The sequence below is a fragment of the Mytilus galloprovincialis genome, chromosome 1 (genome assembly GCF_965363235.1).
Source record: "Mytilus galloprovincialis chromosome 1, xbMytGall1.hap1.1, whole genome shotgun sequence".
Lineage (NCBI taxonomy): Eukaryota > Metazoa > Mollusca > Bivalvia > Mytilida > Mytilidae > Mytilus > Mytilus galloprovincialis.
Genome location: NC_134838.1, coordinates 35,448,450 through 35,474,627, shown reverse-complemented (window position 1 = coordinate 35,474,627; position 26,178 = coordinate 35,448,450). Strand labels below are relative to the sequence as shown.

Genomic DNA, 26,178 nt, shown 5'->3' with positions numbered 1-26,178 from the left:
TTCTATTGTAGGAGCAATATCAGTTTTGTTACAAAATGGCAGAATGTAATTTACGACCACCTCCACAATAGTGCCCTAGATCTGATGTCAAACCAAAGACAGAAACTCTGTAATCAAAATCAGGTTCTGTGTTGCCAAAGAATGTTCTATTTTTGTATGGTTGTTGATTTTGTGTACATATTTTATAATCAAATTATACGTGTACAGAGAGGTTGTTGTTTTCAGCATTCAGTGATCAAGTCTTTCCCGAGAATTTTGTTGTGTATTTTGAAGTGTAGATAGCAAACGACTGAAGATAACATGTAAAGTTGCATGAGAGGAGTTTATTATATACATATATGTATTTGAGTCTGTTTTATGTCATGTTTATGACGTTAAAAAAAAAAATTCAAGTGCAGTTATTCTACTTAAGAATTCCATTTGGCGGATCACCTATAGATTAAAATATTTATCCGATAACTTTTCATGTAGATTTTTCTGTCAAAATCTGAGATTTTGAGATCTATATCATCTTATTGATATGAACAGATTTTTTAATTTAAATTTCATTTTGAATCATGTCTCTTATCAGAATCGGTCTGTTAAAATTTAATCATAAACACTTGAGTTCTAATTACAGTAGATCTGTATGATATACATACATACAAATTTCTTATTAGTCATTTATAAAAGATGGAACCATCTCAATGTTTTTAGTCAGTACATTTATTGTTATATGTACTAAAACTTATATATTATACATCTTTGCAATTGATATGCAATTACGATTTATAAAAATCTAATTAATACATCACTTTTTGACATTCCTTGTTGATTAATAATTTATGTATATCTATATGTGCTTTACATGTGCTTTTTATGTGCTTTTTATGCCATTCCATTGTGTATGATGAATAGTTTTTATTCATAAGTGTTCATTTAAGTAACATACTCAGTTTTACATTTTGGACATAATATTTTATATATAAGCATACCACAGGGAGCTAAGATCTGGTTTAATTAAGTTAGATAAAGTTATAAATAATGTATTCAAAAGTTGATTTATGTAAGTAGAATAAGTCTTACAAAGCAGGGTTAAATTTTCTTACATTGTAAAAAATAATCATCTATATAGATTTTATTGTGATTTTTGTGATTTTTTTGTTTTGAGTATAATTTTCTTCTTTGTAAACTTTTTTAAAACAAGAAGTACATAAAACATGCAGAAACAGGGAAACAATGTTCGAATATTTTTATATAAAATATAAAGAAATAAATGAACGGGAAACTGTATGAAAGATATATTAGAAATAACAATCAATTTAACATCAATAAATCAAAATATTTTAACAGATAATTTTTGTAAGAATAGTAAAAATTATAGGTTGTGCATGTCAAAGTAGGTTAGGAAAAACCAGAGGGATACAAAATGTTAGGATAGGTTGAAATTGGTGAAATGGAACATTTTTTTTAATCAAGAAAGTAAATAGTTTACTGTTTTTCACACTCTGAACTAATCCTTCTCATTCCAAACTGATGCTAAGTAATAAAAAGAGGGATCAGATTTTTTTTTCATGCCATATATTAACACACTGCTCTAAGTGATATATTGCCAGTGTTCTTTCTACTGATAAATCAGTATTACAGTTTAGTATTTCTTAACAATTGTACATAGAAAATATTTGTATAATAAAAGTTTTTTATTTTTGTACAGTGACCTTGTACAATTATCTTGTATATCTTACAGTCTTATATACAGTGATCTTATATATCCACAGTTATATTGTTATAGTATAGTTCCTGGGGAATTATAATAGGCTTATTTGAAATCAAACATATTTGAGGTTAAACACAATGTCATGTCTATATAAGTCGAGCTGTATCTAAGTGTAATCTGATGTAATGCATTTAGATTCAGTGGAACCTGTTTGAAGGGTTTGCTGTCAGGACTAGAGAAATTGACCTTTTGTGACAGGTGACGTTTGAATTGTGGTTCAAAATTCATAGGTATTGGAAATTCAAAAAAGGGGGACCTGACAAGACAGGTTTAGCCTAATAGAAGTGACCTTTAAAGCAAGTGTGGTTGAATCAAACAAATATTATATACACTTTAGATGAATTCTGTTTTGAAAATGTTAAGATTGTTTCACATAAACAATTTATTAAGGGGTCTGTAGGTAACCTTTTCATGGTAAAATTTGTGAACCTACTCAAAATTACTCTGTTTACTCTCTTTTAAAAATATTCAGCTTTGCATCCTGGGGTCGCCCCTCTCTCAAGAACCATTTATTGAATATTTTGTCTCATCCTGGGGGAGATATTTGTCTCTCGCCCATTTATACAGATAGAAATCAGATTTTAAGCATCCTTATACTCATGATATAATCAGTATATTCAAGCAGGGCAAATGTGCTATTTTATTATATATCAACAAATGTGTTGCCTTGGAAACATGTCAGTATATATTACTTGTGGTTGTGATAGAATTGTGATAGATTTTGTTGTAAACATTTCAAATATTTTATCATTCCATAATTTGTTCATTTCATTAAATGTTTGATTGTTTCATGCATCAGTTATAGCTTAAAGCAGTGTTAATACTTTTAAAGGCATCATATTTCGACTTTTTTTTTACTGATGAAATGTTGAAAACAACATATGAGGTTGTCTGATTCTGAAATAACTTGTCTTCTTAGGAATTTATTACTAACATATACATATTTTTACATTAGTTTAATTGTCTACAGTATGCTTAGAGTGATAGTCATACTCATAGTTACCCTGAGTCAGTATTTTAGAGGAAATAGTATTGCTATTCAATGTGTATTACTTGATGAATATACATTTTTTTTGAAAAAAATATCTTCATCCATCCACCCAGAACTTAACAAATAAACAACAATTTTCTTCTTATTCCTGCATTTTTTTATTTGTAATATTTTTTTTGTAACAAAAACTTTATACAAGTAAAATAGGATTTATATATGTTTATCATTTTACAAGTTTTTGATTTTTTGCCACAAATTGGTTGTGTTTTATGAATATCAAGCTCAGGGGGAAGTAACTCTTCTTTTGATTTTAAAATGTTTGGATATTTCAAAACGTTACTATCAGTTTGATATCTGTGATTTATAAAAGAAAACTTCAGATTGGAACTTCTAAACTTGTCTAAGATGAACCATGAAATTAACTTTTTTGTACAACTGATAGTTTAAAGAAAATCATAACTTTTAATTAATTGTTGTTGATAATAATCTTGTATTTTGCAAATTTTATATAAAAGCATTTTCCTAATATGATTTATACTAATGATGGACAAGTTCCATCAACATTCCAGAAATCATAGGGTTAGAGTATTCACAAGTATCTTATGTTTTACAAACGGCATTTCTAATGGGTACTTTTTTTTTTACAAATTTACATAAAAGATGCTTTTAGTTACCTCAACTTGACCTTCATTTTAAAGGTCATTTAGAACAATGTCAATATAAAAGGCATTGAATATTTGTTGTATGTAAATCCTATGGGTTGCATGTATATGATCTGTAATCCATTCCAAAATATCAAGTTCATATATGTTAACCATATTAACTGTAAAAATTAGGTTACTAGTTGTATTGTAGGTTGTCCTAAATTTTAACCTTTTGTTAGTTTATTGCTTGTTATTAATAGTGTTATGTTTGCTCATTTCATCTATGAAATTATTATAAAAATCATGTACAGTTTAGTTTTGTTTTTTTAGTTCAAATCACCTGCCTGCCCACTCAACATACCATATGCCAGTTTTGAACTTTGTCCAACCTGGCCACAAATAGAAACTTAAGTTTTTCGCTATTTGCCTGAGGCCATGTGCATTGCCTTCAACTGAAATTTATTATCAATACTTGTCCAGGACTGTTGACAAAGCAAATACATATGAGAATCTACATGATCATAAGCTTAAATGTAATTTATAGTATTGCAAGTAATATTTTAAGAAGGCACCATAAGCCATACAAGATATTAGGTATTTGCTGCTTCTCTGCCAACATAAGAGCAAAGACTGGTTGGCTCAGAGTCAGAATAATACAATGTCACTGCAGAATGTAACCTTGTGAACTAGCATGTTGAATAGAAGTTTATCACAACTTGGGGTTTATATAAAAGTTGTGGTATGATTACCCATACTGCATAATAGTCAGTTATAAAAGTTTTATACACATATCATGTTGACGTATTCTTGTCCTGACAAGCATGAAATAGTTTACACTGGACATTTAACACAAACCCATTCATCAAAAGACCAACACAAATATCGCCCTGCAAAGCCTTTTTGCCTTGTTTATTATTGAATGAACATCAATTTGTAACTAGCCTGCAATTATCCTGTCTATAAGACATATCCTTTTATACCTCATGACATGCAGAGGAAACAGTTGATTCTGGGATAGGAATACATCCATAATTGAAACTAGAATTGTGCTTACAATATATACTTATATTATATGTATTCAATATCTCTACCAAAACAAGTGAATCTGTGAGCTACTGTTCACTAATGATACCTTTGCCCCTCTAAAAAGTATAAGGTAAACAGTAAGTTGTTGAGTGATGAATCTGAAAACGCATCACATGGTAAGCTGAATCATATAAATCACAAAAATATTCATGGGACAGACAAACAGATGGAAAGATGGACTGACAGATGGACAGACAAAGAAAAACAGTATACCCCCACTTTTTTAAAGCTGGGGTATAACAAGATTGATAAATCAGATGTTCAAATTTGAACAAGAACTTGTAATGTTACATCATTCAATGGCATCTAACAACAAAACTAACAATGGCATTATAGGTTTTATTACTTATATCACAGTTTGGAAGATATACTTCAAATCATAATTCTTTACACTTTGTGCCTATCTGGCAAACAATAATAAATTTACATGATATGACATATTCAGACACATTTCATTAGTTTTTTCTTAATGCAATTTCTTAATGCAAACAGGAATTCTGCCCCACTTCAAATTTTAAATAACATAATAATATTTTAAATCACATATGATATTTGATATTATAAAATAATTAAAAAGCTTTGAAATATGAGTAAATCTATGAAATGCCCAATACAGTGAGTTTTGAATATTAATATCTTGTTTTCATCTATCTAAATACTTATATATATAAAAGAAGATGTGGCATGATTGCCAATGAGACAACTCTTCACAAAAGACCTTATGTTTTCTCAAGCAAATTAAACTATTATTTTTTTTCAGAATTCTTACAATTTACTTTTTTTTTTTACTAAATATTTTTTGTAAATATACCTGATTTCTGTGCAATTTACACAAATGTTAATTTTAATAAATGAAAGTACTTTTTTCAGGATAAGAAGGGATGCATATTTGAATATTGATATTGAGACTTAGACTTCATGTTTTAAATTTTTAGTACAAATCAGTTTGAAAAAAAAGGAAAACATTGTAATAAATTTATAATTAGCTGTAACTGAGAACATTTTCATAACATATTTTGATATCAATATTCAACAATACTTAAAAATTCTTAAAACAAATAGAACACACATAGACAGGAAAGACGTTATTCAGAGTGTTAAAATTTTAAGATCTACAAATACAGAGTTTTTAAAAAAAAAATTAATTATCCAATGGAAAATATCAATTATGACCTTAAAGAGAATCTTTAAAGAATTAAATCAACTTGAATTCTTGATGTTTTGAAGCGTCATATTTCAGCCAAGCCAAAAAATATTTTAATTCAATGCCATTAGTAACTTTCTCAATGCAAAAACAAAATATTTCAATACATGATCCCTGATATTAGTTAATCCAAATTTAATCTAAGACGGAATGTAACAATGCAAAAACTTGAGCAGGTAGTTTAAAAATGTATGAAAACAGATGGAAATTTATCACTTTCGAATACACATACAATGCAAGGATAATTACATAAAATCTTTCACCTTTGGCTTACACTTTATAACACACTCCTGATATAATCAAAGAGCTGAATAGCTCTGAGGGGAAAGACGGCCCTTGTTTCTATTTAATTTTTTTTTTGGGGGGGGTATCTTTTGATAGTCTTCATATAAAGAATGAAAAAAAGAACAGCTAGAACATGTAGAAAGGTTGACAATATTGAAATCAATTGTTGTTTAAAGTAAATTAGTTTTCTTAGTTTAGGATTCAATTTGGACCAATGGAAGAGATCTGCATCTTCTAAATCTAAACATTTGATTAAAGTTGATAGTTAATTATCTAAAATTCAACTGAATTCTGTCATTTAACAACAACTACAATATTTTTTGAAATCTTAATAGTGTACGACTGAACTGCAGGCTAGGGCCTGATTTTCCATTTTTTGTGACAGTACTCTAAGATTTTAAATTTTTTTCTTAAGAAAGTTAGGACTGAAAAATCTATTCAGTTTTAAATTTCCATTGATAAAGTTCCCAGTTACAACTCTCATCACAGGGATACAGGTACTAATAAAAAACAATATGCTTGATGTAAACTGTGTGAAGCTTGTTTCCAAATCCTACATTTTGAAATATTTGTAAATTTCATGAATAAATAGGTTTAAACTACAAAATGCAAAATTTGTAATTTAATTTTTGTTTGTTACCATTACAATGATATGTTGGTACACAAAATTTAGTTTTAATGGAATACTACTAATCGTATACTAAATGTCACATTTCAAGTGTTTATTTTAGTGGATAATTACTCATCAATTGAGGTACTCCTGAATTGGAGGAAGATTCTCAAAACAGAGTTTTACAGAAAAAAATGAAAAAAAATCGTTTCTCTCCCCAATCTCATGTATCCCCACGGACTTTGTTTACTTTGAAAGTTGTTGACCTACAAATTAAAGTATTCCATGTTGATGTTTAAATCATCTACAGCAAACATAATTATGTTTAAATTTAACAAATACCACTTTTTAATTTATAGTGCACGATCTTTGAGAATGATTTAAATAACCAGGGAAGGATATCCCTGCTTCTGAGTAGTGTGGCATTCCAACAATGACGTCACTATAAAATATAATGTAGGTTGGATATATTTAGAATATCTCGTCATACTGATTTTTTCAGGATTGTAAAAGAAACGTAAATAGTGTAGAGGAGAGCTCAAGATACGATAATTTTGAGAGAAACAGAAGGGAAAAGTGTTAAAAAGTGTTTAAAGTCGATCTATTCATTTGTGTGTCTCTTTCTCATCAATCTCAGTAAGATTTGTTGGGAGGTTTTCCACACTATAAAAACAAAATGAATGATGTGAGGGGATGTCACTCTGGTCAACCCCATAGGGGATTGACGGCTTGAAGCCGTCTTTCCCCAAAAAGTATGAATATGACATCATTTACTTAATATTCTCTTTTATAATTTCATGATATAGTTTGCGCTATTGCGACATAAAGCAATCTTTAATAAAAAATTGTAAAGTCATTAAGGAAATAAGCTAAATATGTATCAAGCTCTTTTTGGCTGAAGTATACATTTATTTAAATAACTTTCAATTAAAAATATATGATAAAATGAGTAGCAAGTGCTCTATTAACTTTCTTAATACTGTTCTAAGCAAAACTATAATATGTATTTTCTATAAAGTTATTGCAATAATTTCAATAAGCAAACAATTGCTATTATTCTTCAAAATATAAAAAGAAACAATGAAATTTTTAATATCAAATAAGCTTTTTTTATACTTAAAAATAACAAAACTGCACCAAGTTTTTTTAATAGCATCCTTGGTATAGTTTAAGCTTCAGTTAACCCATCAATAACATCAGATCTGTCACAATGTAGAACTTGGTGAATTCCTTACTCGTTTTAATAAAGGTCTGTCATATACCCAATGTTCTCCTTCCTCATGGAAACACTGAAAGTAAATATTCAAATATACTTTTATTGGCTTTAGAATCAAATGATCTAACATTGGGCCTTAACAACTTTTTTACAGAAAGACAGTCCTTTTTACAACTATTGGAAAGCATCTGTTTTATATTCAGTAGTATCGATTTTCATTTATCATTTAAAAAAATGTAACTTGTATTCACTTTATTACAATGCAACAAATTAAGTATTTGTGCCAGCAAAATCCATAAAAGAGCGAAGGTTCAAATAAATACATGATTCTATGCCGTCAAGTACCTCATCAGTGGTTTGTTATCTCTCTATCTATTAACAGTATTTTTGTAAACTGAGTATTTTCTCAGTATTTATAGTGCAAAATTTGTGTTCATACGACCAAATCCAGTATTTTGATAGGTCAATTTCTAAGTCTAGAACATTAATTCATCTTGAAATTTTTATGACAGCAATGTTTTTATAAAAAATGTTTCATTAATGTATACCCCACATTTCTTTATTTTTTGCTGTAAGTATTGAATACGTAGTAACCATACCTTTGTTTCAACTTTCAATCCTTTCTCCTTTCTTTCTTTTGCTTCATTCCTCTGTCTTTGCTCCAGTCTTTGTTTATGATTTGTTGCTTCTTCAATAAATTTATTTTTCAGATTGTAGGTCACTTCCTTCCACAACCTAGGATATAAATAAAATTAATGAATGTATAATTAATATGTTATTTATTTTTCAGGTCACTTCTTTTCACAATCATCAAAAAAGTTAATTCAACACAAGTTCCAAATCCAAGTTGTTTAAGAATTGTATGGTTTTTAAAAATAAGTATTTTTCACAAAAGAAATATGCTTGAATCTTTAAATGTTTGTGAATTTATAACCTATGAAAGTCTTTAATTTTGTTTACCTTCTAGACTCAAATTCTGTCTGTTGGTCAGTTGGTTTTACTAACTTTTTCATTATAGGCATTTTCTTTGTATCTACAAATACTTCATTCATCTAAAACAATAGAATGATATGGCATGGTGATAACACAGTAAAAGCTTGACTGTTATTCATATATATGCAGATATTTTAACATTTTATGATGTATTATTGTAAGCCATCAAATTTTCTCAACTGATACCAACACATGATATTGAACAAATACCGTAATGACCTACAGAACAAATTTAAAAGTTTAAAGTTTTCAAAAATGTTTTAGTTTATTTGTACAAATTTCTCTGTTTCAATAGAAAAAAGAAATACAGAATAAAATGCTAAGCAGAGCGCAACCTGACACGACCACATAGGTCAAATCTTAAACAGTTGGGGCAAGTTTGGACACAATATTCAAGCTTGGTACTGTCTGAATTTGGATTGTGATCAAATATTTGACATAATAAAGGTTTCTGACACAAAGTAAATGTGGTCAAAGATCTTTAAAATCTATTCTGCAATACTGTGCAATTAGAGATAAAAAAAAAAAAAAAATATGAACCTCTTTAAAAAACCCACCACCACTTTTTTAACCCTGTATTGGAACAATTACACCCAAACTCAATCCCATCATTTCCATTGTAGTATGGAACCTTGTAGTACAATTTTAGATAGATCCATACACTTAAACACAGATTATTGTCTGGAAACTAGAAAAATGCTTGTTTTGTCTCCTTTTTACCCTTTTATAAAATACCTGCATGTTTGAGGCAATTACCCTCAAACTTAATCCCAGCCTCATTTTGGGAAATGGAACTCTGCGGTACAATGTCAGAGAGATCCATACACTTACACATAAGTAATTGTCCAGAAACTACAAAAATGCTTGTTTTTGGCCTCTAATTTCTTAACTATTGGCACCATAACCCCCTAAAATCAATCCCAACCTTCCTTTTGTGGTATTAAACCTTCTTATAAAATTTCATAGAGATCCATTCACTTAAACTAAAGTTATTGTCTGGAAACCAAATGTGTCTTCGGAATGATGACGACACAGACAAAAACACAGACAAAAACACAGACGACAACATCATAGCATTATGCAAACTCTAAACAGTTTTTGTGGTCGTATAAAAAGTTTGTTACTTACACCAGTGCTATATTTAGCATACATAATACCATTCCATTCACCATCTATACTGACAATGGGCTTCTTTTCATTAGGCTCAAAGATCTCAGCTGTAACTTTGTGCTTTTTTCCTCCATAAAATGGCTGAAAATATATAATTATACAATTTGAATAACTCTTCTAACTGGGAAATGTTGATAGGAATTTTCTTTGCAATAGGTATTTAGTGGCAGAAGTATAACAATAGATATACGAATATGTGGTATTAATGCCAATGAGACAACTCTCCATCTAAGTCACAATTAGTAAAAGGGAACCATTATAGTTCAAAGTATGGCTTTAAACTCAGAGCCTAGGCTCACACCAATCAAGCAAGCTATAAATGGCCCCAAAAATTACTAGTTTAAATCATTTCAAAGAGGAAAACCAACTGTCTAATCTATTTTAAAATAAATAGCTGCACCATGAGTGCATGATACGCCCGTCACATTTTCAATAAATAAAGTTCAATTACTTCTCAATGACATATCTGAAATTTATGAAAATCAAAATGGAGCTTACATCAGTAGATATAAACAATTCATCAAAGTTTCATGAGAATTGCTGAAAGCATTTTTGAGTTTTGTCTGAAAACTAGAATAAAACACTTTTTATTAGATATAAACAATTCACAAAATTTTATGCAAATTGGTTAAAGCATTTTTGAGTTAATGTCTGACATGCTGACAACGGACGAACAGATGGATAGAGGTATACCATAATACGTCATGTAAACGGGCGTATAAAAATACTTATGAACTACATCAACAAACAACAACCACTGAACATCAGGTTCCTGACTTAGGACAGGTGCAAACTGTCTAGATACTGCTGAATCATGGGTTCAAATTTTCATGGAATGAAAAAAAAATGTATTTTTGAGGCTATTTGATTTCATGGTTATACAAAAGTCTGCATTAAAGCATACAGAAAATTTGTACTTATTTTAACATTAATATTTTTGGTTTATCATTACTCCAAAATCAACGAAAATTGGTATTTAATGAAAAATAATGAACCAACAGTAGACAATATTTGTTTCAAATTAAAAATTAATTCAAGATTCAACAAAAACTGAACATCAGATTCCTGACTTAGGACAGGTGCAAACAATTGCAGCGGGTTTAAACGTTTTATTGGTACCAAACCTTCACCCTTATCTGAAACAATAGTGTAACATCACAACATAGAAAGACACACTATAAAATATCAATTGAAATGACAGACATATTAACACAATGGAACATACATTGAATGAATAAATTTGATCTATGATACATGTACAATGTAAATTCAAAATCAATAAAATAAGGGATGAATACTTGAAGATACAGTATAAAACCACTGTGAAATGTAAAACAATTTCAGAAAAACAAAAAATAAGCTGGACACAAAAATCTGCAATTTACAATGATATAATATACACAGGTAAATGGAAATAATTTTGTTTTTAGGTTTACATGTAAAGTTCAAATGAAGAAAGGAAATATTTTTACAAAATAAATAATTTTTATGTTCATAGTACAAAGAAGTGAAAACTTATAGTAATCAAAGCTGGTTTACAGACAAAATATAACCATGAATGAGTAAACATTAAATAACAAAAAATCATTACAAATAGTATCAACTGTTCAAATAAACAAGAAAGTATGATTTGAGAGTATCTAGCATATTCTCACAATGCCTTACTATTTGTTCTGCTGCTTCTCCATTAATCTGTAAAGTGACCTGAACATATGACCTTGCTATTCTTAATGTTCATCTTATATGCATTTAACAAACAAATATAACAAGAAATATTTACTGATGAGGTTTCCGACAGGCATATGAGCATGTGGTTAGGTAGTCCCAGGCCCGTAGGCAGGAATTTCCAAGGGGGGTTATTTGGACTCACGAACTCAACTTTAACAGTCGCAATTCAAACAGAACGTTGACTTAAACAGTGCTTATTTGTTTTCAAGGGAAGTTTGTATGAATCTCTCTACACTCAACCCCTCCCACCCCCAGCTACGGGTATGAATATTAAATGGTTTTTTTTTTTATATCTATGTAAATTTTAATTACTGATTGTCAATCATAAAAATAAACATAAAACAATATGGACCATAATTTGGTATTCGGTCTTTGGTTTCTTTTTGTATCCTTTTTTATAAGTTCTAAAACTTTAACTTTTATTCTGTGGGTTGTGTTGGTGTTAGAATAGTATTAATGGAACAATTGAGTTTTTCAAGAAAAAATTAATACATTTTGATTCACCGTTTACGTGACAGGAAACCAAACAGGAAACCAATCTTTATTTTCTTTATTTTGCACAATATATTTCAAAAGACATAAATGAACACCATTACTAGTGTTACTTGCTTCATGTTTATATTTAAAATCTATTTTCGATGTTAGATTAAAGTTTTTTTTAAACGCGACAGGAAACCATAAGAAACCGAAAGAATTTTTTTAGTTTTATTTTATTGCAAAATCTGCTTAAAATAATCTGAACAGTATACTTTTTCTTAAAATCCATCTTAAATGTAACAGTATTATAAAACTCCTAAATATGTGCTTGTTTTGAAAACAATTAGTACAATTTATTCAGAAATTTCCATATTTTCTTCATTGATACAGGATACCATAATCGTTGTATCTTGATGTTTCAGCCAAAAAATGTATTTATATTTGATTTTGAAATTCCAGTTATATACAATTTATTCCAAATCATTGGCAATGTAAAATTCTTTAAATCCAGTAAAGAAAAAAACTTTGAACTTGGAATTAAAATCTTTAAAATAGGCACCATGTGATATTTGTGACCTGTACACCATCTACATGGTTTCCACATTTTAACCTACTTTAGTGGGCTAAAATCAATAAAGTACTTCCTTTCAAGTCATGCATGGTAAAAGTTTACTTCTCCTTTGACAAGTTTATTGCATTTCTGAAAAGTGTTTGCAGAACATGAATAAAAAAAATAAATTAAAAATTGTGACAAAGATACCAAATTTGTAATTCCAAGTGTAACGTTATATTAACATGTGTTTTTTTATTAAATTATCTTAATTCACCTAAAATATCCAGTAATATTTACTGCTGAAGCAAAATCAATCCAACGAGCATCGGCACAATGATAAGAGACGTAATTTCGATTGAATTTTCCAAGGACCCTTTACATCGTTATCTGGAAACGAAGTGTGTTATAACATCGTCAAATCTGAAATCGATTTTGTCAAGTCATTGGGCATTTATTTTCACACAAGATCGTAAGTAACATTATGCACATAGGAAAAATAATAGACCCCCGGCGCAATCTCTTTGAAAATTGTATTTTCCTTTTTGTAACAAGACGAAACAAGTCTACAGATTATGTTTGCTAACATCCCGTTGGAAACAAAAACAATGTTTAGACCTAGTATTTCGTATATCCGGCCGTAAGGGCGTGATCACATGTTAGTGACATGTTTCACGTATGACCGGAAATGATTAGAACTTAACGACAAAAACAATTTTAATAAAAAACTAGAGGCTCTAAAGAGCCTGTGTCGCTCACCTTGGTCTTGTGCATATTAAACAATGGACATGGATAAATTCATGACATAATTGTGTTTTGGTGATAGTGATGTGTTTGTAGATCTTACTTTACTGAACATTCTTGTTGCTACAATTATCTCTATCTATAATGAACTTGGCCCAGTAATTACAGTGGAAAATATTTTCTAAAAATTTACAAAAATTTATGAAAAATGTTAAAAATTAACTATAAAGGGCAATAACTCCTTAAGGGGTCAATTGACTATTTTGGTCATGTAAACTTATTTGTAGATCTTATTTTGCTGAACGTTATTGCTGTATACAGTTTATCTCTATCTATAATAATATTCAAGATAATAACAAAAAACGGCAAAATTTCCTTAAAATTACCAATTCAGGACAGTAACCTAACAACGGGTTGTCCGATCCATGTGAAAACATCAGGGCAGATAGATCTTGACCTGATAAACAATTAAACCCTGTCAGTTTTTCTCTTAATGCTTCGGTTTTTGAGTTATAAGCCAAAAACTGCATTTTACCCCTATGTTCTATTATTAGCCGTGGCAGCCCAGTGATATTGTTAGCTTTTTTCAAAACTACCTGTACCCTTTTTTATTGGGAAAATATGCGTCATTTTTATCAAATTGGGAAATTTATAATAAACCATGAACTTGACTGGAACTTCAATTTGCAGACCCCTTTAAAGAGGTAAACCCTCATTTGAAATAAGACCCCTTATTGTCAGTGATGATACATAAATTGATCCTCAAATCTGCACATATAGTCATTTTAGGCATGAAAAATGTATAAATGAGTGTTTTTCAGTTTGTATTCATGCACAATTACTACTGAGACTGCACTGTTTGGGAAAAAAGTTGTCTTTTTGGGAATAATTTTAAGCCATTTCTTATTCAAATTGGGATTCTTCTCCAGGGGAAAAAGCCTTTATTCTCCGGTAATTTAAGGCAAACAATATCACTGCAGCCATTTTGGTTGATTGGCCAGGTCACGCCACACAAGTTACCCCAATGATGATTGTGGCCAAGTTTAGTTTAATTTGGCCCAGTAGTTTCAGAGAAGATTTTTGTAAAAGATTACTAAGATTTACGAAAAAATAGATAAAAATTAACTATAAAGGGCAATAACTCCTTCAGGGGTCAACTGACCATTTTGGTCATGCTGACTTATTTGTAAATCTTACTTTGCTGAACATTATTGCTGTTTACAGTTTATCTCTATCTATAACCAGATGCTCCGCAGGGCACAGCTTTATACGACCGCAGAGGTTGAACCCTGAACAGTTGGGGCAAGTATGGACACAACATTCAAGCTGGATACAGCTCTAAATTTGGATTGTGATTAAATAGTTGACACAGCATAGGTTTCTGACACAGAATGAATGTGGTCTAATGAACTTAAAATTTTTTTTTTGCCTTTGAGCAATTCACTATGCTGTTGAATATTAATCCTCTCAAAAAAATGTTTGAAGAAATTTTCTTTTTATTTATGAAATCTGAAATGAGAAAAATCTAACCCCCCCCCCCCCCTCCCCATTTTTTTTTCACATCCCCCTTTCCCTTTTTCCAAAACTGATCTCAATTCAAATTTCTAATGGAGTTTGCAACAATAACTACTCATTTAAATACATCATAAAATATTAAAATGTAACAAAAGGTGCTTGTTATCACTGAATGGTAAAGATTGTTTTAATTTATCAGTTGGTAGTAAAAGTGAATATACATTGTATATTGTATAAAACAATGATTTAAGTTGACTCAATTACTATTCTGGACAAAGAAAGATAACTCCAATCAATTGAAAATTTCTTGCTATTGCACAATATTGTGCAATTAGATATTTCTGGCTATTGCGCAATACTGTGCAAATGAAAATATTTGCTATTGCACAATACTGTGCAATTGAAGATTTCTTGATATTGTGCAATACTGAGCAATTGAAAATTTCTTGCTATTGCACAATACTGTGCAATTGAAGATTTCTTGCTATTGCTGAATACTGTGCAATTGAAAATTTCTTGCTATTGCACAATACTTAATATAATAATTTTGGATCCTGATTTGAACCAACTTGAAAACTGGGCCCATAAACAAAAATCTAAGTACATGTTAAGATTCAGCATATCAAAAAAGCCCAAGAATTCAATTTTTGTTAAAATCAAATTTAGTTTAATTTTGGACCCTTTGGACTTTAATGTAGACCAATTTGAAAACGGGACCAAAAATTAAGAATCTACATACACAGTTAGATTTGGCATATCAAAGAACCCCAATTATTCAATTTTTGATGAAATCAAACAAAGTTTAATTTTGGACCCCGATTTGGACCAACTTGAAAACTGGGCCAATATTCAAAAATCTAAGTACATTTTTAGATTTATATCAAAGAACCCCAATTATTCAATTTTTGATGAAAACAAACAAAGTTCAATTTTGGACCCTTTGGGCCCCTTATTCCTAAACTGTTGGGAACAAAACTCCAAAAATCAAACCCAACCTTCCTTTTATGGTCATAAACCTTGTGTTTAAATTTCATAGATTTCTATTTACTTATACTTAAGTTATGGTGCGAAAACCAAGAATAATGCTTATTTGGGCCCCTTTTTGGCCCCTAATTCCTAAACTGTTGGGACCTTAACTCCCAAAATCAATCCCAACCTTCCTTTTCTGGTCACAAACCTTGTGTTTAAATTTCACTGATTTCTATTTACTTATACTAAAGTTATTGTGCGAAAACCAAGAATAATGCTTATTTGGGCCCTTTTTTGGCCCCTAATTCCTAAACTGTTGGAACCAAAACTCCCAAAATCAAACCCAACCTTCCTTTTATGGTCATAAACCTTGTGTTTAAATTTCATAGATTTCTATTTACTTATACTTAAGTTATGGTGCGAAAACCAAGAATAATGCTTATTTGGGCCCCTTTTTGGCCCCTAATTCCTAAACTGTTGGGACCTCAACTCCCAAAATCAATCCCAACCTTCCTTTTGTGGTCATAAACCTTGTGTTTAAATTTCACTGATTTCTATTTACTTATACTAAAGTTATTGTGCGAAAACCAAGAATAATGCTTATTTGGGCCTTTTTTGGCCCCTAATTCCTAAACTGTTGGAACCAAAACTCCCAAAATCAATCCCAACCTTCCTTTTGTGGTCATAAACCTTGTGTCAAAATTTCATAGATTTCTATTTACTTAAACTAAAGTTATAGTGCGAAAACCAAGAAAATGCTTATTTGGGCCCTTTTTGGCCCCTAATTGCTAAAATGTTGGGACCACAACTCCCAAAATCAATCCCAACCTTCCTTTTGTGGTCATAAACCTTGTGTCAAAATTTCATCGATTTCTATTCACTTTTACTAAAGTTAGAGTGCGAAAACTAAAAGTATTCGGACGACGACGACGACGACGCAAGACGAGGCAAGACGACGCAAGACGAGGCAAGACGACGCAAGACGACGACGCCAACGTGATAGCAATATACGACGAAAAATTAAAATTTTTGCGGTCATATAATAATATTCAAGATAATAACCAAAAACAGCAAAATTTCCTTAAAATTACCAATTCAGGGGCAGCAACCCAACAACAGGTTGTCCGATTCATCTGAAAATTTCAGGACAGATAGATCTTGACCTGATAAACACTTTTACACCATGTCAGATTTGCTCTAAATGCTTTGGTTTTTGAGTTATAAGCCAAAAACTGCATTTTACCCCTATGTTCTATTTTTAGCCATGGCGGCCATCTTGGTTGGTTGGCCGGGTCACGCCACACATTTTTTAAACTAGATATCCCAAAGATGATTGTGGCCAAGTTTGGATTAATTTGGCCCAGTAGTTTCAGAGGAGAAGATTTTTGTAAAAGATTACTAAGATTTATGAAAAATGGTTAAAAATTGACTATAAAGGTCAATAACTCCTAAAGGGGTCAACTGACCATTTTGGTCAGGCTGACTTATTTGTAAATCTTACTTTGCTGAACATTATTGCTGTTTACAGTTTATCTCTATCTATAATAATATTCAAGATAATAGCCAAAAACAGCAAAAATTCCCTAAAATTACCAGTTCAGGGGCAGCAACCCAACAACGGGTTGTCGGATTCATCTGAAAATTTGAGGGCAGATAGATCTTGACCTGATAAACAATTTTACCCCATGTCAGATTTGCTCTAAATGCTTTGGTTTTTGAGTTATAAGCCAAAAACTGCATTTTACCCCTATGTTCTATTTTTAGCCATGGCGGCCATCTTGGTTGGTTGGCCGGGTCACGCCACACATCTTTAAAACTAGATACCCCAATGATGAATGTGGCCAAGTTTGGTTTAATTTGGCCCAGTAGTTTCAGAGGAGAAGATTTTTGTAAAAGTTAACGACGACGGACGACGGACGACGACGACGTCGGACGACGGACGACAAGTGATTGGAAAAGCTCACTTGGCCCTTCGGGCCAGGTGAGCTAAAAAGGAAATAACTGGACTTCTGTTTCGTGTGAAATGTAACGCATAACGATAACGTCATTTTCTAACTTAATTATTACGAAGAACAAAACTAGAATGTAAATCATCTCTGATTTACCTGTTTAAACATCTCGCGAGAGTTCATATTTGCATATTGATATAAAGAATTCTGTTACAACAAAGCAGATTACATCATCTAAAATTTGCGTTACGAAATAGGAAACGAAAGTAACGCCAGTGTTCTTACACCTGCTACAGAAATACTTATAGTTCTCGGCATTTTCTTCTGACTATTCTTATTGGTCGATGTTCTTTATTATTTGAAAGCAAAAGTTACGAATTTGCCGGTGACGATTATCTATAAATCAGTCAGCATTATGCACTTCGGAAGCGAAAAGTAACGCGAGAAACGACACAAAAATACGGTCGTATAATCTTTGAAATTTGTTAATTTCAATTTTTTTTCTAGGGAAGAGTAGCATACACTTGTATGTTGATAAAAATAAAGGCATCTTTAGATGTAGTTACAACTTTTCTTACAGAAATACACATTTTTATCACTTTTCTATCGTTATAGGAAACGAGCCCAATAGCAAATTATGGTCCATATACATAAGTTCATGTTTATCCACACCATATTATATATGTATGTACTTGCCCTAAGTCAGGAGTTCGTCATTCAATCGGAAATGTTGGTTTCGGTCTGATATATAATATTTATTTTTCATTTGTTGTTTTATCATAAATGAGGCTGTTAATTTACTTGTTTGAATTCTGTTATATTATTGTAAGCTGGGTTTGCTATTGTTAAAAGCAGGATGGTGATCTATAGTTACATTATATAGACTCAGGTGAATGGTTGTCTTATTGGCAATCACACCACAGCTCTTTTTTCTATATACAGTCAAACCTGTTTTAAGAGACCACTTAAGGAGGCAAAAAAGTGATCTCTTAAGACAGGTGGTCTTTTAATACAGTTTTAATTTATATGAAATGTACTACAGAGGGATCTAAAATTGGTGGTCTTTTAACACATGTTTTTTGCTAAATACAGGTGGTCTCTAAAGCAGGTTTGACTGTAGTTGTGTATTAGATGTAAAGCATAATATTTTACATAGTGTTTATTTTTGAATAATACAATAATATTTACCTTTGTGTGAAATTCTACTGTAGCATTATATCCTGTTTTAGCACAACTTAACGTACATTTACCACCTAACTCTATCCATGGTACTGTTAATATTGACCTAAATGAATTAAGCAAATTAAAATAACACTATCCAACTGTTATAACACCTAGTAAAAAACTCAAAGTGTATACAACTATGTTCATTGAAAGCTGCATATATACGGTATAAAAGTTCATTGAATATACTTGAGTAAAACATATATCTCACAATATGTGAAAAGTATTTTTTTGAAAAAAAAGGTTATACTAATAAAAATCTTGAGTAATGATTTGCATGGTGCTTTTAATCTCTCTTAGTCATTGACTTGTTTATTTCATAAGCAGAAAACTACTAGTTATTTTTAGCTTGTAAAATTTTAATAGTTTGGATGGGGAAAAAATACATTTCTCTGTATCTTTTAAGCTGTATATCTTTTTTATAGTTTAAAATTTAGGTTGATAATTCATATACTTTTGAGATAATTGACATCCATGGTATGTGAAATAACTAATATATATCTACCAAATCTGAGGCAATGTGAACTGTATCATTTAGGTTATGAAGTTTTATCACATATCACAAAATAGATACTAGACATACATTATTTAATAGACAGAAACCTTGTTTTAGTATTCTTCACAAGTGGGTTCAACCTGTTGGATAGATGGAAATAACACTTTAAATTGACACCTGCATGCTAGTCAGAATTTTTTTTCTAACAATAGTAACAAAAATGACATAATATAATTAGGATGCACTTGCCTTCCATAACCATTAGGGAATGTAATCGTATATTCTTCATCATGATCAATTACAGATATCACACCTTGTCCTATCATATGTACACCAATAGATAATCCAAGAAACTTAGATTTAGTCCATATATAACCATCTAATGATACCTTTTTATTAAAATGTTCTGCATAAAAAGCTGAAACTAAAAGAAAAGATAGATTGTAATAAACATTAATTTTCATTTGTTATGAGTAAGGGAAAGGATTTAAAAACTGTGAATATTTCATAATATGCCTACATTAAATCTGCATTCTAATAATTCAGAGCTACCAATAAAAGTACATTAAGTGGGACAGCATAAACATTATTAAAGGCAATTGTTCTAATTTACAGGGCACATATATTCTAAAATTTTAGTGTTTTCTGAAAACCATTAAATATTATCAGAGGTGAGTCATTAGAAAGAGATAGTCTATGGTTTCTCAAACTTGAAAATATTTTCAGTTACATCTCATTTCCCTCTAATCAACCTTTCGATGAGATTGTAGTTTAAAAATTCCCTCTTTTCAAAATCAATCATTGATAATTAATCAATATTACAAATTATCTGAAAATTCACAACTAAATTTAACAATCATGAGTTTTAGCTTTATTCAATGAAGGGTCAATTTTAATCTTTCTTTGGTGTTACAGTAGAAGGGAATTATAATGTTAAATGCAATCAGATTGCAATATATTCTTTTTAAATGAAGTCAATCACACAGTACAAAAACAGGAAATTAAAATCAAGAAAGACTTGCAGAGCTTAAAAAATATGCAGAAAAGCAATACACAATATTGCCGTTTTGACATGATCAACAATGATTTATGATTACTTTTTGCAATTTCAGGAAAACCTTCATGGGAATATGTAAGATATCAGAATGCCAATTCTCTGTATTGGGATATGCATGCAGTTGCATTTTTCACTTTCATAAAAACCTTGCAATAATTTCTGAATTTACAGTATCATAATGAATTATTATTGACTTTATTGTAAACTTACTTGGGGGATGATGGGAAACTTGTTCTGCAATGAATGATAAATTATCTTTACTAGCCCATGGTACAGGTCCATCTGTTTTTTCCTGAAATAAAATATTGAAAGATATTTAAATCATTTTTATCAAACATAGTCTATTAACTCAAATTCTTAGGTGAAACTATAACAGAATCTTGTCTAAATACCCTTTTTTTTTCATATTCAACAAAGTTGAGAAGCTGCATAAGAAAAAAATATCATATTTGGTTTTCATCAACAAAAAAAATTTTCATTCATGTCATTTGGTACAAATCACTATATTCATTTCAGTATTTTTAGTCAATTTGTTTTTAATGTAGAGGTAACTTGGATATAAAAATGCAGACAAGTCTTTTTCAGATAATAGAAATTAAAGAGTAATTTTCAGTTAATTATTTGTGCTTTCTTAACTTTACTCATTAATCCACAATAAATTTAGGAAAGTACTAACAGAAAATTGTCTGGCAGTTTTATACCACAAAAGCATATATGGACAGACTATTCTGTTAAAATAATTTATCTTTTTACAAAGTTTTCACTCTAATAAGAAATTAGAATTCTGTATAAGATTGATAGATAAGTGTTTAACACCACATTCAGCACTATTTACTATTTTGTGGCGGTAAGTTTTTTGTTTGTTGAGGAAGCCAGAGTCCCAGGAGAGAACCACCGTCTGTCAGTTGGAAAACTGACAAGCCAAGTCAATTACAATTGGTGTCCAGCTCACCTGCCGTAATTGGGTTCAAACTCACAGCCTCAGGGTTGACAATATCTAGACTACTTTGACCACTCTGTCACCGAAGCCCCTTATACGGTATAAGATAAATTAAATTATGACCTTTAAATTTCCATACTTACATTATTATTTTCAGCACCGGGCATTTTCCAAAAACATGAAAAAGTTTCTCCTACTATAGGATTATAAGGCTTTTTGGCAATTTCACTGTTTCTGCCAGCATGGAACGCTGACAAATACCACCGGACTAACTGTATCATTCTCTCTCTGGGAGTTGGTAATTCCGGAATTCTATATAAGACAAATACGAGGGGTCATTAAAAGATAATAATCTGATTGTTGTCAATTTATTAAAATTTGAGACTGAAGTGAAACAAAACCTGGCTTTAATATGTTATTTTCTCTCTGACAATTAAAATTAAAAATACTCTTACTTATATTTAGATTCTGTTTCTATTGCATGGGATTCAGTGAGTATTTCATTGCAGTAAATCAATCAAAACAAAAGCTTGGAGATATTGTCAAGTTTTGTAAATTATAAGTTACTTCTGTTTGCTAATTTCAAATTATTTCCTACTTTGACTTTTAGAATTATCTAATGTTGTGGAAGCGAAATTTCGTTGACAATTTTTAATGTGTTGATTGATTCTGCAAGAATATGAAACCATCATCTCAAAACTTTGCTATATTCTCCTAGAATTCTTTCATGGAAACATTAAAAATACTTATATACCTATTACTACTGGTATTGTTTAATTTTGTAATATTGAATTCTGTTTTAATTGGCACTTTACAATTTGTATGTTATGTAAAACTTTACCATCAATGATTGAATTTTTCAAAATATCACATATAATTCTAAGACAAGAGTGCACACGCTGAAATGTCTCGCCTTCTATACTAATCATTGATATTATGTTGATAGTCCTAAGTATAAAGTTAAGATTTATAACAACTGTCACATAAACTTAACATTAACCAAGATAACTAAACAAAGACCAATGAACCTTGAAAATGAGGTCAAGGTCAGATGAACCATGCCAGGCAGACATGTACAGCTAACAATGCTTCTATACAACATATATAGTTGACCTATTACTTATAGTTTAAGAAAAATAGACCAAAACACAAAAACTGAACACTGTGCAATGAACCGTGAAAATGAGGTCACAGTCAAATAAAACCTGTGCGACTGACATAAAGATCATAAAATATTTCCATACACCAAATATAGTTGACCTATAGCATATAGTATTAGATAAAAAGACCAAAACTCAAAAACTTAACATTGACCACTGAACCATGAAAATGAGGTCAAGGTCACATGACATCAGCCCGCTAGACATGTACACCTTACAATCATTCCATACAACAAATAAAGTAGACCGTTTGCATATAGTATGAGAAAAACAGACCAAAACACAAAAATTTAACTATAACCACTGAACCATGAAAATGAGGTCAAGGTCAGATGACACCTGCCAGTTGGACATGTACACCTTACAGTCCTTCCATACACCAAATATACTAGCCCTATTGCTTATAGTATCTGAGATATGGACTTGACCACCAAAACTTAACCTTGTTCACTGATCCATGAAATGAGGTCAAGGTCAAGTGAAAACTGTCTGACAGACATGAGGACCTTGAAAGGTACACACATATGAAATATAGTTATCTTATTACTTATAATAAGAGAGAATTCAACATTACAAAAAAATTGAACTTTTTTTCAAGTGGTCACTGAACCATGAAAATGAGGTCAAGGACATTGGACATGTGACTGACGGAAACTTCGTAAGATGAGGCATCTATATACAAAGTATGAAGCATCCAGGTCTTCCACCTTCTATAATATAAAGCTTTTAAGAAGTTAGCTAACACCGCCGCCGCCGCCAGATCACTATCCCTATGTCGAGCTTTCTGCAACAAAAGTTGCAGGCTCGACAAAAAACCAGGTGCTCTGCAGGGCGCAGCTTTATATCGAACCCTGAACAGTTGGGGCAAGCAAGTATGGACAAAACATTCAAGCGTGATACAGCTCTGAATTTGGATTGTGATCAAATTTTTGACATTATATGGGTTTTTTACACAAAACAAATGTCAAGATTTTACAAATCAATTAAAGATTTCTTCTTCAAACTTATTTAAATCTAAAATTAAATAGTTGACACAGCATAGGTTTCTGACACAGAATGAATGTGGTCTAATGAACTTAAATTTTTTTTTTTGCCTTTGAGCAATTCACTATGCTGTTGAATATTAATCCTCTCAAAAAAATGTTTGAAGAAATTTTCTTTTTATTTATGAAATCTGAAATGAGAAAAATTTAACCCCTCCCCCCATTTTTTTTCCACATCCCCCTTTCCCTTTTACAAAACTGATATCAATTCAAATTTCTAATGGAGTTTGCAACAATAACTACTCTTTTAAAAACATCATAAAATATTAAAATGTAAAATAAAGTGCTTGTTATCACTGAATGGTAAAGATTGGTTGGTAGTAAAAGTGAAAATACATTGTATATTGTATAAAACAATGATTTAAGTTGATTCAACTACTATTCTGAACAAAGAAAGATAACTCCAATTGAAAATTTCTTGCTATTGCACAATATTGTGCAATTAGATATTTCTTGCTATTGCACAATACTGTGCAATTGAAAATATTTGCTATTGCACAATACTGTGCAATTGAAGATTTCTTGCTATTGCACAATACTGTGCAATTGAAAATTTCTTGCTATTGCACAATACTGTGCAATTGAAGATTTCTTGCTATTGCTGAATTCTGTGCAATTGAAAATTTCTTGCTATTGCACAATACTTAATATAATAATTTTGGATCCTGATTTGAACCAACTTGAAAACTGGGTTCATAATCAAAAATCTAAGTACATGTTTAGATTCAGCATATCAAAAAAGCCCAAGAATTCATTTTTTGTTAAAATCAAACTTAGTTTAATTTTGGACCCTTTGGACTTTAATGTAGACCAATTTGAAAACGGGACCAAAAATTAAGAATCTACATACAGTTAGATTTGGCATATCAAAGAACCCCAATTATTCAATTTTTGATGAAATCAAACAAAGTTTAATTTTGGACCCCGATTTGGACCAACTTGAAAACTGGACCAATAATCAAAAATCTAAGTACATTTTTATATTCAGCATATCAAAGAACCCCAAGGATTCAATTTTTGTTAAAATCAAACTAAGTTTAATTTTGGACCCTTTGGAACTTAATGTAGACCAATTTGAAAATGGGACCAAAACTCAAGAATCTACATACACAGTAAGATTCGGCATATCAAAGAACCCCAATTATTCAATTTTTGATGAAATCAAACAAAGTTCAATTTTGGACCCTTTGGGCCCTTATTTCTAAACTGTTGGGACCAAAACTCCCAAAATCAAACCCAACCTTCCTTTTATGGTCATAAACCTTGTGTTTAAATTTCATAGATTTCTATTTACTTATACTAAAGTTATGGTGCGAAAACCAAGAATAATGCTTATTTGGGCCCCTTTTTGGCCCCTAATTTCTAAACTGTTGGGACCTCAACTCCCAAAATCAATCCCAACCTTCCTTATGTGGTCATAAACCTTGTGTTTACATTTCATTGATTTCTATTTACTTATACTAAAGTTATTGTGCGAAAACCAAGAATAATGCTTATTTGGGCCCTTTTTTGGCCCCTAATTCCTAAACTGTTGAAACCAAACATCCCAAAATCAATCCCAACCTTCCTTTTGTGGTCATAAACCTTGTGTCAAAATTTCATAGATTTCTATTTACTTAAACTAAAGTTATAGTGCGAAAACCAAGAAAATGCTTATTTGGGCCCTTTTTGGCCCCTAATTCCTAAAATATTGGGACCAAAACTCCCAAAATCAATCCCAACCTTCCTTTTGTGGTCATAAACCTTGTGTTAAAATTTCATAGATTTCTATTCACTTTTACTAAAGTTAGAGTGCGAAAACTAAAAGTATTCGGACGACAACGACGACGATGACGACGACGCCAACATCATACCAATATACGACCAAAAAATTTTCAATTTTTGCGGTCGTATAAAAAGCTTATTTTATTAATTTAAACTTACTTTAAAAATAAATCAGGATGTGCAAAAAAATCTGCATACATTTCTAACAGTGATCGCCGCTCCAATATAAATGTTGGTAAAACAACTTTGGTTAAATCCATTCCTATCCTAACTTGTGATAATAAATGAGCTATTACACTCCCATGACTTTCTAAAGATCCCACTGGAAAATAATAAATGAGCTATTACACTACCATGACTTTCTAAAGATCTCACTGGAAAATAATAAGTGAGCTATTACACTACCATGACTTTCTAAAGATCCCCCTGGAAAATAATAAATGAGCTATTACACTCCCATGACTTTCTAAAGATCCCACTTGAAAATAATAAATGAGCTATTACACTACCATGACTTTCTAAAGATCCCACTGGAAAAAAGAATTACATACATGATACAATTTACTTCTACAAATTCTACTAAGAAATATCACTCTAAAATGATTAT

The 26,178-nt window shown here is 30.8% G+C and overlaps 3 protein-coding genes across 6 annotated transcripts in view; 2 read left to right on the top strand and 1 right to left on the bottom strand.

The window, feature by feature from the left end:
- LOC143072802 (receptor-type tyrosine-protein phosphatase epsilon-like) overlaps positions 1 to 3,704 on the top strand; it is a 47,204-nt gene extending 43,500 nt beyond the window's left edge. Inside the window, exon 26 of the mRNA XM_076247912.1 lies at positions 12 to 3,704. Within this exon, the coding sequence (XP_076104027.1) occupies positions 12 to 71 (60 nt within the window). The 3' untranslated portion in view covers positions 72 to 3,704. The remainder of the gene's footprint in view (positions 1 to 11) is intronic.
- LOC143072814 (DEP domain-containing protein 1A-like) overlaps positions 1 to 26,178 on the top strand; it is a 249,246-nt gene that overhangs the window by 180,263 nt on the left and 42,805 nt on the right. The gene's annotated exons all lie outside the window — the stretch shown is intronic.
- LOC143072856 (oxysterol-binding protein-related protein 9-like) overlaps positions 4,803 to 26,178 on the bottom strand; it is a 37,393-nt gene continuing 16,017 nt past the window's right edge. For all 4 annotated transcript variants that reach the window (XM_076247977.1, XM_076247986.1, XM_076248003.1 and 1 more), the window contains 9 exons: positions 25,731 to 25,893; positions 21,748 to 21,916; positions 20,875 to 20,956; positions 19,857 to 20,031; positions 19,076 to 19,172; positions 9,914 to 10,036; positions 8,753 to 8,844; positions 8,392 to 8,527; positions 4,803 to 7,865 (listed from right to left, as the gene is read on the bottom strand). In XM_076247977.1, the coding sequence (XP_076104092.1) occupies positions 7,782 to 7,865; positions 8,392 to 8,527; positions 8,753 to 8,844; positions 9,914 to 10,036; positions 19,076 to 19,172; positions 19,857 to 20,031; positions 20,875 to 20,956; positions 21,748 to 21,916; positions 25,731 to 25,893 (1,121 nt within the window). In that variant the 3' untranslated portion in view covers positions 4,803 to 7,781. The remainder of the gene's footprint in view (positions 7,866 to 8,391; positions 8,528 to 8,752; positions 8,845 to 9,913; positions 10,037 to 19,075; positions 19,173 to 19,856; positions 20,032 to 20,874; positions 20,957 to 21,747; positions 21,917 to 25,730; positions 25,894 to 26,178) is intronic.